The following is a 13476-nucleotide window of genomic DNA, read 5'->3' as shown; positions in this document are numbered from 1 at the left end:
TAGTACAAGGCAGTTTACAATTCAATACTGTATGTCTTTTAAAACTATCAAAGGGAGCTAAGAAAGTGTTCTAACTAAAAAGTTTTATATGCCACTTAACTACCACTTTCAAATACATTTGGTTGTCCTGCAGCATTATTCACTGCCAAGTAGCTCGGATCTAACTCGCTAAAATGATATCACAAAATCCAAAATGCAGAGGAATCCGACTCAGTCCAAGGCTGCTAACCACCAACCAAAGGCAGCGCCACAGGGCAAGAATCCATCAAGCTAACTGGATGCCCGAGAGAATCACCGTTTGTTCTCAACACAAAAGAGAGCGCCAACCTGAATGCCATTTAAAAAAAAACAAAAAACAAAAACAAACAAACAAAAAAAAAACTAAATTTGCCCGCCGTGCCTGTTCAGAGGGATCACCTGTCCTCGGGCAGGAGCCTGAGGTTGTTAAGATGGCTTCTCCAAGCCACTGGGGTGGGTGCCTTTCCTGTGTAAGAGCTTTAAACAGGCAGACGCAGGAAAACCCTATCGAGAGGGGCAAGAACTTCCCAACCGTTTCTGCTCGGACGCGAACTCGCGAGGGCGAACGCTCTGTAGCCGTGGTGCCGCACGGGGGCGAACATGCCCGGCCCGCACCTCGCAGCAGCCCCCCACCACCCCCCACCACACACACACACACACACACACACACACACACACACACACACACACACACACACACACACGGCCCCGCGAACATGCCCGGCCCGCACCTCGCAGCAGCCCCCCCACCACCACACACACACACACACACACACACACACACACACACACACACGGCCCCGACACTGCAGCCCGGCTCTCCCCGAGAATTAACTTTCTAATAATACAACTTTAGGCGGATGATCGCGGGCCGCCCCCAGGCCGAAGCCGACCTGGAAACGACTGAGCGGCGCGCGTGGGGGCCTCGACGCCGGGCGGCGCTCACCAGGTACCAGACGCCCAGCAGGATGGTGCCGGTGCGGACATGGCAGCACAGGCAGCAGCTGTGGGAGTAGAACCGGGTCCAGGGCGCGACCATCTTCATAGCTCCGGCGCTCGTACAAGTTTGTGAGAGCTTCGCTCGCTTCGTCCGGGGCTCCGCTCGCACGGCCCGCTGCTCCTGCCCCTCTCCTTAGCCGCTCCGGCGCTCGGACCGCTCGCCCGACCCTTGGCTCCGCACTGCACCGAGAACTCCCAGTGGCCGCAGCGGCGGGACACTGGGCTCGAAGACCGCAGCGACGCGAGGGGGGCGGGGGTAGGAGAGAGGAGGCCGTGGGTCACGTGGCCTGCACGGGCTCGTGATGTCACCGCAGGCTCCAGCCAGCTGCCGGAGCTGGGAGCGCTGCGCCAAATAAATGCAAGGTTTCTGGACCCTCAGGGAGACTCCGGAGTTTTCCACCAGAAATGGGGGGCACCTTTGCTTGGGGCTCAGGTTCATTCCAGCTGTTTGCCACACATCTAGCTTGCAGATAGCCCGTGGATGCTGTGCTAGGATTGTAGTTATCTTGCAAACCGGCAGAAGGAAGGAAAACTGCGTAGTATGATTATTCCAGTCAACTGCGGTACTTTGAACGGCTGCGGAACCCGCAGAGAGCAATTTGTCTCAGCTTCCCAGCTCAATTACTCTGGTAGCAATCTTTTCCCAGAAAATAGAATGTGTGTCAAGGGCATCTTCCCTGTGCTTCCGTAGCATTTTTAATGACTGAAGTTCTTTAAAAAAAAAAAAAGCCAACAACAACAAACCAATTACTGTCCAGAGGTCTATGCTAGTCACAGCGTTGAAAGAGCACAGAGGACTGGGGGTTGGGGCAGGGGGGGTAGGGGTGGGTAGCGTTCTTCTAGCTGCTGTTTTGTCTTGAAGGATAGGATCCAAGTTTAGCCTTTGATGACCACAGTGATAGCTAAGAATCTCTGATAACTTAAAAGTTCGTGTAAAGCCAGGCGGTGGTGGTGGAGCACATCTTGAATCTCAGCAGTGTAAAGAGCTCAGGACAGCCAGAGCTGCACAGAGAAACCCTGTTTCGGGGAAGGAAGGAAGAAAGGAAGGAAGGAAGGAAGGAAGGAAGGAAGGAAGGAAGGAAGGAAGGAAGGAAGGAAGGGGAAAAGGCCCTGTGAAAGTTTTATTTCAGGATTGGAACAAGAAATAAAATGGGTTCGATTTAAATTTAAGTACATGTCAAATAAGATGAAAGACAACGATAATACATAATACGTAAGTTAAAGATTGGTTAGTTTAACAAAGACGCGTATCTGCCGCATTCTTGTGTAGTTTAAACTTGGCTTCTATTTCCGGAGATACCAAGTGTAGGTCCTTCCTTGAGCAGAGATACAAACATGATAACTGTTGTGGGAGGAGTTGGAAAAGCTCGGTATTTGTTTCTTTTCTTCCTAACATTAAAGTAATTTTCTCTCTGGGATTGTCTATTATTAGTTGTGGGCTGGGGCTTTCCTCTTGTGTGGAGTGTTAGCATGCAGGTGGCTCTGAGTTCCAACCTCAGAGCTGCAGAAACTTAGTATATAATTATGTCTACAGCCATCAGGGAGCAAAACCACAAGCATTAGTATGCAGAAAAGGGATAGTAACTGAAAGGGCTTAAAAGGGGGGAGTATAGGGGGTTAGGTGAGTGTGGCTAGGCTGCGTGGGGGAAGGTATCCAGGCGGGCCCTTGCCTGGGCACCTCTGCCCCTGAGGGACCACAAACACACAGGCATGGTATAGAATAGAGTTTATTCAGAGTAGGGGATGGGAGTTAGTGGTAGAGAGAGGGAGAGAGAGAGAGGGAGAGAGAGAGAATAGAGAGAGTGGAGTGGAGGCCGGCCATGACCACGTGGAGGGGGGAAGAGCCCCAGGGGCAGAGAGGTGAGAGAGTGTGGGAGAGCAGAGAGCAAAGAGAGAGAGGAGGAGCAAGTAGCCCCTCTTATAATGGGCCAGATCTCTGGGGCAGGGCATACCTGGCTATTGCCAGGTAGGTGTTGGGTGGAGCTTAGACAAAACCCCAACAGTAACATAGACTGAGGAATACTGCATTGAAAGATTGAAAATTCACATGCTTAGAAAGTTACCATAGATACTGCCCTCTCTCTTTTTTTCCATCAAAGATTTCAGATTTATTAAGAAAATGACACATTGGTTCAGGTGAAATTATTTTTAAAGATTTATTTAGCATATGTAAGTACATTGTAGCCATCTTCAGACACACCAGAAGAGGGCGTCAGATCTTGTTATGGATGGTTGTGAGCCACCATGTGGTTGCTGGGATTTGAACTCAGGACCTCCGGAAGAGCAGTCAGTGCTCTTAACCGCTGAGCCATCTCTCCAGCCCCCAGGTGAATTTTATATTTCAGAAAATTTACTATTCTAGATATGAAGTCACAGTAGCCAAATTGCTATAGATTTTAAAATATAGAATAGATGCTAGCTGGGAAAAAATGTGCACAGGTGAAGCTTGGTAGGTAAACCAAACAGCTACAGGATCTTTGGAATAGTCTTACTGGCATGCAAGAGAGGATTGTCAAAAGACAAGAACTGAGCCAGGCCTGGAGGCTCACAGCCTCAATCCCAGCACTCTAGAGGCCAGAGACAGAGGCTCAAAGAGTTAACTCAGGAACTTTAAAGGGGTCAGAGGCTGAGTTACATTCCTCAGACCACAAAGGAGAGGGGGAGACCAACCTAAGGGTGGGACTGACCGAAGGACTGACCGTTGGCCACCTACCTCATCACCTAACAACATTTTGCACCGATTTCTGTCCCCAGGTGGTCCACATCTTGACCAAGACTGCTTAACTATGTCCCAGTTTCCCCTCTATCTAAATCTAAAGCTCATGTCAGTAGCCCAGACAAACTTGGGGTCTCTGGACCCCTCGATTTGTCCCTACTTCAAGTGTGGTCACTTTGATGAAACTCTTCAAAAAGCTGAACTATCCGAGAGACGGCTGGATTCAGGATCCAAACCATGTCAGCTGTGGGGGTGCAGGACAGAACAACCTTTAAGGAAGAAAGCTGAAGATTAGGAGAGGTGACGAGCAGACAGCCAAGTTTATGTATACCTCACAGCTGCTGCTTCATGTGGCTTTGGGGGCGGGGGTGTTCCTTGATGGGTGTGTTAGAAGCCCCTCCCCATCCTGCTGAGAACTAACCTAAGAAGTTGGGATATTGTGGTCTAAATTCATCCAGGCCATCTGGGGTCAGGAAGCTTTTGTGGGAATTCAGCTGTTTCTTAGAATTTAGCTTAGTACAAAATGAAGACTTTATACAAGATGGAGTCCCTGTAGCTAAAAAGGTCCCAACGCACTGAACCATGGCTACCAACTTCTTACCTTGCAAAACACATTTCCAGGGATACTTTGATCTACACCTGTGACCATGTCTTAGTCAGGGTTTCGATTCCTGCACAAACATCATGACCAAGAAGCAAGTTGGGGAGGAAAGGGTTTATTCAGCTTACAGTTCAGCAGTGCTGTTCATCACAAAAGGAAGTCAGGACTGGAACTCAAGCAGGTCAGGAAGCAGGAGCTGATGCAGAGGCCATGGAGGGATGTTCTTTACTGGCTTGCTTCCCCTGGCTTGCTCAGCCTGCTATCTTATAGAGCCCAAGAATACCAGCCCAGGGATGGTACCACCCACAAGGGGCCCTTCCCCCTTGATCACTAATTGAGAAAATGCCCCACAGTTGGATCTCCATGGAGGCACTGCCCCAACTGAAGTTCCTTTCTCTGTGATAACTCCAGCCTGTGTCAACTTGACACACAAAACCAGCCAGTACAGCCACCTACCCTGTGACATGTGACTCCACACCTCCGTGATGGAGAGTCTTGATTTTTTTTCCTTCTATCAGAATCCTTGCTTTTTCTTTATACTTTTCTAACCACCAATTATCTCTCCCATGTAAGCTCTCTTACACCTACTTATGTGGTTTTCTTGTTTGTTTTGTTTTTGTTTTTATTAACCTTGTAGATTCTCTGCATAAAAGGACTTAAAAAGCTAATCAGAGGCCACTCTCACAATCACTACAGGATGAGACAGGCTAGTGCCCATGCACCTTTGAAAATAAAGCTTGCTCTAATTGGTCAGTGATAGAAGTGGTCTCTCTCCTTGTATCTGTGGGGCAAACGGTCCTGCTAGTTGAGTGTGGCTGCCATTTTACAGCAAGAGACAGCCACTAACCACAATAATGGATGAGGAACACAGAGAAATAAATAAGTGAAAAATGCTTGTGTAAGGATCCATGATTTGCCAAAGAAAAATTCCCCAGACTCAAATAGTGTGTAAACACAAAGAGTGTTTTATTCTGCAGATTCCAGCACGCTGGGGTCTCCCATTACCAAGATAGACAGGCAACCAAGTGAGCTTGCAGGCCTGATTTAAGGCACATTAGGGGATTCTGGAGTAGGTGACCTATATCTCGCTCCACTTCTAGGGACATTCCTTTACAGGGATGTGGGAGCTGAGGTCTGGAAACTGCTGCTGACCCATTGTCCTTGCATCAAGCCAGGTGGCGGGCCGCTTCTAAGGGCGGGGCAGCTTCTGAGGGCGGGGCAGCTTCTGAATGGCTGCCTGAAGCCGGGGCTTTTTTCTAGTGACTGACTTGCCTGGGCTTGCCCAGTTCTTAGGCCTAGTCTCCTAAACTGCTGATTTGAAGCCTGTCGTGGAGTCAACCTAACCCCATTTTCTCTTCAGTTTTGGGTTATCTCAAATCCTTGAGATGTTTAATGAATCCTTTCCTTAACAAAACTAACTAAAGCACTGATTGTGCAGGGACCACAAGTCAAGGCTAACATCAGTAGGATCTGACTTGTGGTCTCTTTCTAACTAAGGCCGTGGATTCTGTGACCACCATGAGTGGTCAACTTAGAAACAATGTTCCTCACCTAAGGCTGCACAGCGTCCTCCCCGCTGGAGGGGCAGCACATCGAGGCCTCTTCTGTTCTGTAGCACCACTTCTGCCAGGGAAGACAGGGCCGTGGTGGACTTTTCCATCTCCTGTTTATCTGCGTCTGCTGTGCCCAGATTGTAAAAACCCCAAAGACCACCAGGAATCACACCGTCTGTCATCGTATGAGGGTCTTTATTCAGGCTCGAGCTCGGGCCACCAGCCCTCCTGATGGAACAGGAAGGAGAGTGAACCCCCAGGTCTAAGTGAAGGGGGGTTGCAGAGGAAAGACAGGCAAGCGGGGTTCCCAAGCCTTGGCACTGCATGAGAGGGTAAACCTCCAGACCTTCAGGTCCTTCAAACCTGAGAACGTCTGTCCAAACAGCAGGGCGGAACTGTGCAACTGGAGAGGGACCTTTCTGACCCAGGAAAAGTGACCTGTGCCATCAGAAGCCGGTGTATTTTTTACGAACTGGTCACAGCTGTCTGGGAACTCTTAATTGTCTCTTTTCCATCGTCCAAGGCTTTTATCATTTCAAGGATATGGCTTCTGCTTCCTTCAAGGCCAGGAGCCATCTGCATTAGAGAAATGTTGGTTGTTCATCAAAAGGGAGTGTGAGTTTCAGCGATGTGAAGGCAAGGGCATGCGGCTTTTCCTCTGTTCCCAAGGCTGGCATTTGGCCCACTCCAGGGGAGTTGTCAGGATGGGGGAGGGGTGCTAACTGCTCTGGCCCCACGCAGGGGTCAGGACAGTGGAGGATTTGATGCACAGGTTCCCGTGGCTCTTCACATCTAGCACCATCTGTAGGATCTTGTACTTTTTATCTTGGAGTATTAGGGCTGAGGCTCCTACACTAGCCGAGTCAGCCCTATGCCAAGGAGAAAACCTAGTAACAGTAGAAATGGCCACTTGTTTAACCCAATTGTTTGGAAGTACTAGCTGGTTGAAGACATCCTTCCTAGAGTAATAAGTCACTTTGGGTACAAGCTGTGCTAGAGCATAAAAATCCTTAGTCGTGGGCTGCAGAGACTGCTCAGTGGTTAAGAGCACTGACTGCTCTTCCAGAGGTCCTGAGTTCAAATCTCAGCACAACCATCTGTAATGAGAACTGATTTACCTTCTTCTGGTGTGTCTGAAGACAGCTACAGTGTACTTACATTAAATAAATAAATAAATCTTTAAAAAAAAATCCTTAGTCGTATTTACAACCAGGCCATGCATGGAGTAAGCCCCGAGGTACAGGCCCAAGCACTCTCTGGGACAGCATGCATCCTGCAACAGCAGAGGTTACTACAGTGCTGTTGCAGAGGTTGGAATAGGCTAAGGGTACCCTGTCAGGTAACCAACAGTTTTGTGTTCAGTCCCGGGTGAAAGGAGTTAGGAACCAGTAGTTTAATTGCTCTTCTTGCCAGCCACTGTGAACGTGATGGCAAGGTTGTCCCATCATTCCATGAGGCACCCAGAAAGTAAGGGGGGTCATGGCTGGGGCAGCAAAGTGCAATAGCAAGCAAGCAGGATCAGGAGCATGGGGTGTGGGGTGACCCTCCATCGTTACCTGGAAGTCTCCTCCGCTGGGACCTCAACGGCTGGACCATCTCTCTCCTGGCATGCTTAACATGGGAGTGGTGTATTCGCATCCTGATCCTGTCTACCTTAACAGCCATAGGTGTGGTCAGGATCATGGTGTGAGGTCCTTTCCACTGAGGTACCAGAGTCTTGTGTTTATGTCTCTTCATCCAGACTACGTCACCTGGTTCAAAGCAATGGGGGTTACGGGGAGGAGCAGACTCACAAACCTGGCAGATGGCAGGCCGGAGTTGCTTCTGGATCCTATAGAGGACTTCCAAGACTTTTCAAAACTTATGGTTGTTGGTATTTATTCTGTCTAAGCTCTACCCCACCTGTTGCCAGGTATGCCCCGCCCCATAGACCGGCCCACTATAAAAGGGGCTACTTGCCCCTCCTCTCTCTCTCTCTTTCTCTCTCTCTCTCTCTCTCTCTCTCTCTCTCTCTCTCTCTCTCTCTCTCTCTCTCATCGCTGCCCCCTTGGGCTCTCCTCCCCTCCCCCCCTCTCTCCACATGGTCATGGCCGGCCTCCACTTCTCTACTCCTTCTCTCTCTCTCTCTCTCTCTCTCTCTCTCTCTCTCTCTCTCTCTCTCTGCCTTTTTCTACCTCCACTATACCACTAACTTCTATCCTCTGCCCTGAATAAACTCTATTCTATAGCATGTCTGTGTGTGTGGTCCCTCAGGGGGAAGAGGTGTCTGGGCACGGGCCCGCTTAGGCACCCCCTTCCCCACGCCACCGTGCCACATTCTCTAAACCCCCCTTCTCTCTTTTTAAGCCCCCTTCAATGTTGATTATATTCAGCTATCAGACTAGAGATCAGGTGGCATGGGAGGGAGCCCCCCATGTAGCGTCTCTAAGGGTGTGGGGGGACCTAAAGTATAGAGAATGTTCTTAGGCCTATATAAAGCAAATGTAGGAGAGACACCTATCACTGCCAGTTTCAAGGATTAATTCGGTCAAGGCTCCTTTAGGATCTAATTTATCTTCTCTACTTGCCCTGAACATTTGGGTCTGTGTATACAATGTAATTTTCAATTGGTCCCCAGAAACTGTGGTAGAGATTGGGTTACCTGAGAAATGAATACTGATCCACTTTTCAGACACAAGCAGGCTAGGCAATCTATACCTGGATATGATGTCTTCCAGAAGCTTCTTTGCCACTACATTGGCAGTCTCCTTCTTTGTAGGGTAGGCTTCTAACCATCCTGAAAAGGTATCTATAAACACTAGTAAATAGGGCTGGAGAGATGGCTCAGCGGTTAAGAGCACTGGCTGCTTGCTCTTCCAGAGGTCCTGAGTTCAGTTCCCAGCAACCACATGGTGGCTCACAGCCATCTGTAACGGGATTCAGTGCCTTCTTGTGTGTCTGAAGACAGCTACAGTGTACTTATGTAAATGAAATAAATACATCTTTAAAAAAAAAAACCCTAGCAAATATTTACATCTATAAGTTCCTGGCTTTATTTTTGTATAATCTATTTCCTAATTAGGCCCTGGCTGTTGACCCCTGATTCTGGTTCCTGGAGCGGCTCCTTCAGTTGGGGTCTGAGGAGTTCACAGCCTGGCAGGCGGCACAGTCTGAAGTTACCCGATCAACCAAGTATCCTAAGTTAAATACCTTGTGCCTTGTCCCTCACAGCAATTCCTTCAGTTTTCGGTGACCCAGGTGCGAAGCTTGATGAATCCAATGGATGAGTTGCTTAGCAAACTTCTTAGGTAGGATGGTGCAGCCTCCTTCTCTTCTGTAAACTCCTTGGCATTTGCCTGATGTTGTATATTCCCCAAATCACAGCAGTCTATTCATGGATGCTGGGAGTGCAGGGGGGCTGCAAAGCTACCAGGATGCCAGCAGTGGAAGCTTTGTCAACCTCCCAGCTAGCCTGTTCCCTCAGGCTATTCCTGATGTCCCTTTCTGATGAATTATGGGCACTTTGAGAGAAGCAATAATGCTTCCAATAAAGCAAGCATTCCTTAAATGTTAGCTTTGGCCAGTTTTAAAGCCTAGGATAGAGCCTTTGGTTCAGTTTTCTGGTCTGGAATTCCCGGTGGCAAAGCAGTTGCCCAATAACATAGTACAAGTCTATTACCAACGCCCCTGCATACCCGATTCCATTCTGGATGAAGCTGCTCCCATCCATGAAGTAGATATGTTTCATGTATGACCAGGGTATGTCAGTCAAGTCTGGTTGGATGTGCCCCAGAACTATAGAGCAATCGTGCTGAGGACTGGTCAGGCAGCAGGGTGTCTGGGTTTAGGGCAGATGGTGGGTTGTGTCTTATGCAAAGGGAATTAAAAAGTAGAGCCTGAAAGTGCACCAGTCTGGCATCGGACAGCCACTGCCTGGGTGGATGATTCAGGGTCCCCTCAATAGCATTGGGGGTGGTGAGTACAATTTCCTGCCCCATGGTTATTTTGTCAGCATCCTTGACTAGCAGGGCAGTGCAGCTATGATCCAGAGGCAGGCTAGCCATCCTTGGGCGACCAGTCTTAGATAAATGAGCCACAGATCTTTTCCATGGTCCCAAAGTTGGAGTGGGCACCCTCTTTGTGAATACCTATGATGGCCAAGGCCAGTGTGTCCTGACCCGCAGGATCTAGTTATTTGGGGAGCCAAGGAGAACCCAAGCCTGAAAGAGAGAAATGGGTGGGAAAGACAGAGCGAGGCCAAGCAAAAGAGGGGGAGGGAGTCTTGTCAAAGCCTCTTTTAATGAAAAGCAAAACACCTGGTTTTGAATGCTCTGGAAGAGGAAGTAGGGAAGGGCTGAGGGGGATGCTAAAAGCACAGAAGGAGGAAAGGTCATCCCGGGCAGATGCTGGCTGTGGCATCCAGCAGCATTTCTGGAATGCTGGTTCTGCCTAGGCAACCCCAGGTGTTCGGCCAGGATGAGAACCAGTTGATCAGCCTTGTGTGAAGAAGGGGGTGGTTCAGTTGTAAACCACAAGGTCAGCGGACTCTCGAGGTGAGAGCTGTTGAGGGTCTGGTTTCCCAGAGTTTGGTCTCCCACACCTGTCTTGCAAAACCAAAACAAAACAAAACAAAGCAGTGTAGGTCCCATAGGCTTCTAAAAGTCTTTCTAGATATTCCCTAGGGTTCTCATTCTTTCCCACCATTATCTGGCTCATCTTAGATTAATTTGTGGACTGTCTGGCGGCCTCTTGGAGGCCCCCCATCAGAATCTGTCAGTAGACCCCAGCCTCTCTTAACTTCAGCAGTGTTAAAATTCCAGTCGGGTCAAGTCAAAGGAAAGACTGTGTTGATATCAGCCTGAACTTGAGTGGGCAGCCCATTTGTTTCCAGAATCAATTTCCTCTCTGTCTCCTTTGTTGTGAAGAGGACCTCAAGCAATTGCTGATAACCATCCCAGGTGGGCAGGTGAGTTAGCATGACTGAATCTAGAAGATCCTCAACATGGCGGCTTCTCCAACTTCCAATTGTAAAGATGGCAAATGCCACATATGTCCTGAACTGTCTGGCCCGAGTTTTTATCCTAGTAACTGACTTGGGCTTGCTTGGACTTGTCCAGTTCTTAGGCCTAGTCTCCTAAACTGCCAATTTGAAGCTGTCATGGAGTCAAGCTAGCCTTCTCACTTGGAAGTCTACATCATCACACTAGAAAGACCATGAAGACCACCTCCCAGAGGTACTGAAGTTACCAGTATTGTCACAGTTAGAACAACATCCTTAACAAGCTAGTTTTAGCCACCAGTCCTCAATATTACAATTAAACAGACAAATACTGGTGAAAAGCGTAAAAACGGGATTTTTTTTTTCAGTGTGGCCTCTTTGGGAAACGGGATAAAGAGGCTCTGTGGCAGCTCCTAATCATCTGACATGAAATGTAGGTTTCTGTAGAAGGCAAATGAGGTATGGACAAGCAGGCATTGTCTCAACTCCAGTCTCTCATGCAAAGTGGTCTGACAGGTTGTTTGAAATCTCTCTCAAGAAGACAGGTTCATCCTCTGGCTGGCACCAGTTTCAGGCCTCTTCCTTCCTGCAGCATGAGATTCCTGGGGAAATTCCAATTTGAAAGGGAGCATTGTTTCAATAGTCTGATTGCCAAAAGAAGATGCCCAAGGGTCCCTTTAGAATGTCGTAATTCCTGCCAGGACAGCTACAGTAACAATGACATTCTGACCTATAGGTTAAGTTGCGTTTGCCCTTCAGGAGGGGCACAAACCCTCCTCAGCCAAAAACAGACTTGAAGGAGTATATGCAAGCGCCACAACTGGTGAGTGTACAACTGAAAAAAACAAACAAACAAACAAAACAAACAAACAAAACAAAACCACCTAACACAACCACGGAGGCTTGAAGGAGGAAGGGTTGCTGTGCTAAGAGGTGCAGGGCTATGTCGTTACCATGGCCAGCAAAGGACCAACCTGGTGGAGGCAAGTGTTAACCCTCAAATGTTGGGAGTTTATTTTAGACATTTATACACAGCACAATTTGGTGAAAAATTTTCTTGGTGATAATTAGCTCAATTCCATGTACACAATAAAGTGTAATACATGACTACATTGAAACTCTTTGTAAAGTATATGTACTGCATCTACTACAAAGATGGGGTCTATGGGTTAACTATATGTGATAACTTCCACAAACAGATTCTATAGATGGGCCAGCTCAAGGGGAGTGTCTGGTGAAGTCCCAATGGTCCGGGCAGAAAATGAGTTTTACATCCCTTTCTTTGAACGGGCAATCCTGATGCCCCTAGTGCTTATCTGTGAGTATAAGGACTTCTGAGATAGGAAAAAAGAAGGAATAGAAGTAAAGAAGATAAACCCTATCCCATGTCACGTTACACTGAGCTGAAATATCTGTAAATATTTTCCAAGGAAAGGGGGGATTGTAAAAAAAAATCACTGAAACTTCCTAAACATAAAATGTCATACACTTAAGGCACAGAACAGAGAGACAGAGGAATGGCTATCATCTAACTTGTGGGATCCAGCAAAAGGGAGAATTTGGACCTACCTGGTTAAAAAATTATTAGAGAAGCTTGGTATGGTGGTGTATACTTCTAATCCTAGCACTCTGCGAGGCTGTCAAAAGCTGATCTTTGTGAGTGGAAGGGCAACCTGGTGTATAGAGTGGTTCTAAACAGAGCAGCGTAGTGCGACCCTGTCTTAAAACAAAACAAAACAACAACAACAACAACAATAATAATAATTACAAAGCCATGGGCCTGCCTGGGACTTGAGAAGCAGAGGTAGTTGGCTCTCTGGGCCTAGGGCAGTTTGTTTTGCACAGTGGATTCCCGTACAACCTGGCTGCCTGGGTGAGAAGCTGCCACCAAACAAAACAACAAAAACATCACTAAGAGTCTCAGAGTGGAGGCAGCACAACCCAGGACTTTTCTGAAGGAAGATCCCCGTGCACACGCCCATCTCATACACACAGGGAGCTGGCTATGCAGAGAGACCTGAAGTTAAAAAGGAAGCTAAAGAACAAGAGAAGTTCCGAGAGAGTCCTTTCTTGTTCCAGTTACACAAGAAAGAGGTGTTCCACAGAGGCTATGACAGAAGCCGCTTGTAGGAGTGTATGGAGGAAAATAAGGACTGTGCCAGATGACTCATTACAGAATCTGATCTTGTCCCAGTCAGGGTCGGGACTGTGAAAGACAGAACCCAGAGCTGACTGCAGCCTTGAACTGCAGCCAAAGCGGAAGTGGAGAGTCAGGTTGCGGTGCTCCCGGAGGCCCCGTGATTAATCACAGGGTCATTGAAGCATGCGTGGGGGTTGGTCAGCCTGGAGACGCAAACCCTGCCTCCAAGAAATAAAACACAACAAAAGGGAGAGATGAAGATGGCAGATGAAGTCATTAGTGGCAGATAATGTGCCTAACGGTAAAACAACAGATCCTGATTAATAGTGGTATTAATATGGCGCTCTGTGCAGTCCATCAATGTTTAAAGATTTGGATTGCAATCAAAAACATTTGGACTCGTTAGAGTGCAGTCAGGAAAATGGAAACCACTCTAGATATTTCAGACAGAGTACAGCTCAGGGTCGTGAC

The 13476-nt window shown here is 48.1% G+C and overlaps 1 protein-coding gene across 1 annotated transcript in view; it reads right to left on the bottom strand.

The window, feature by feature from the left end:
- Window positions 1-1262, bottom strand: part of Laptm4b (lysosomal protein transmembrane 4 beta) — a 44819-nt gene extending 43557 nt beyond the window's left edge. Inside the window, exon 1 of the mRNA XM_052161312.1 lies at window positions 965-1262. Coding sequence (XP_052017272.1) covers window positions 965-1063 — 99 coding nt within the window. The 5' untranslated portion in view covers window positions 1064-1262. The remainder of the gene's footprint in view (window positions 1-964) is intronic.
- Between the last annotated feature and the right edge of the window lie 12214 nt (window positions 1263-13476).

Source organism: Apodemus sylvaticus, chromosome 17, assembly GCF_947179515.1.
Source record: "Apodemus sylvaticus chromosome 17, mApoSyl1.1, whole genome shotgun sequence".
NCBI classification, from domain to species: domain Eukaryota; kingdom Metazoa; phylum Chordata; class Mammalia; order Rodentia; family Muridae; genus Apodemus; species Apodemus sylvaticus.
The sequence above is the reverse complement of the archived record's forward strand: the minus strand, read 5'-3'. Positions and strand labels throughout refer to the sequence as shown.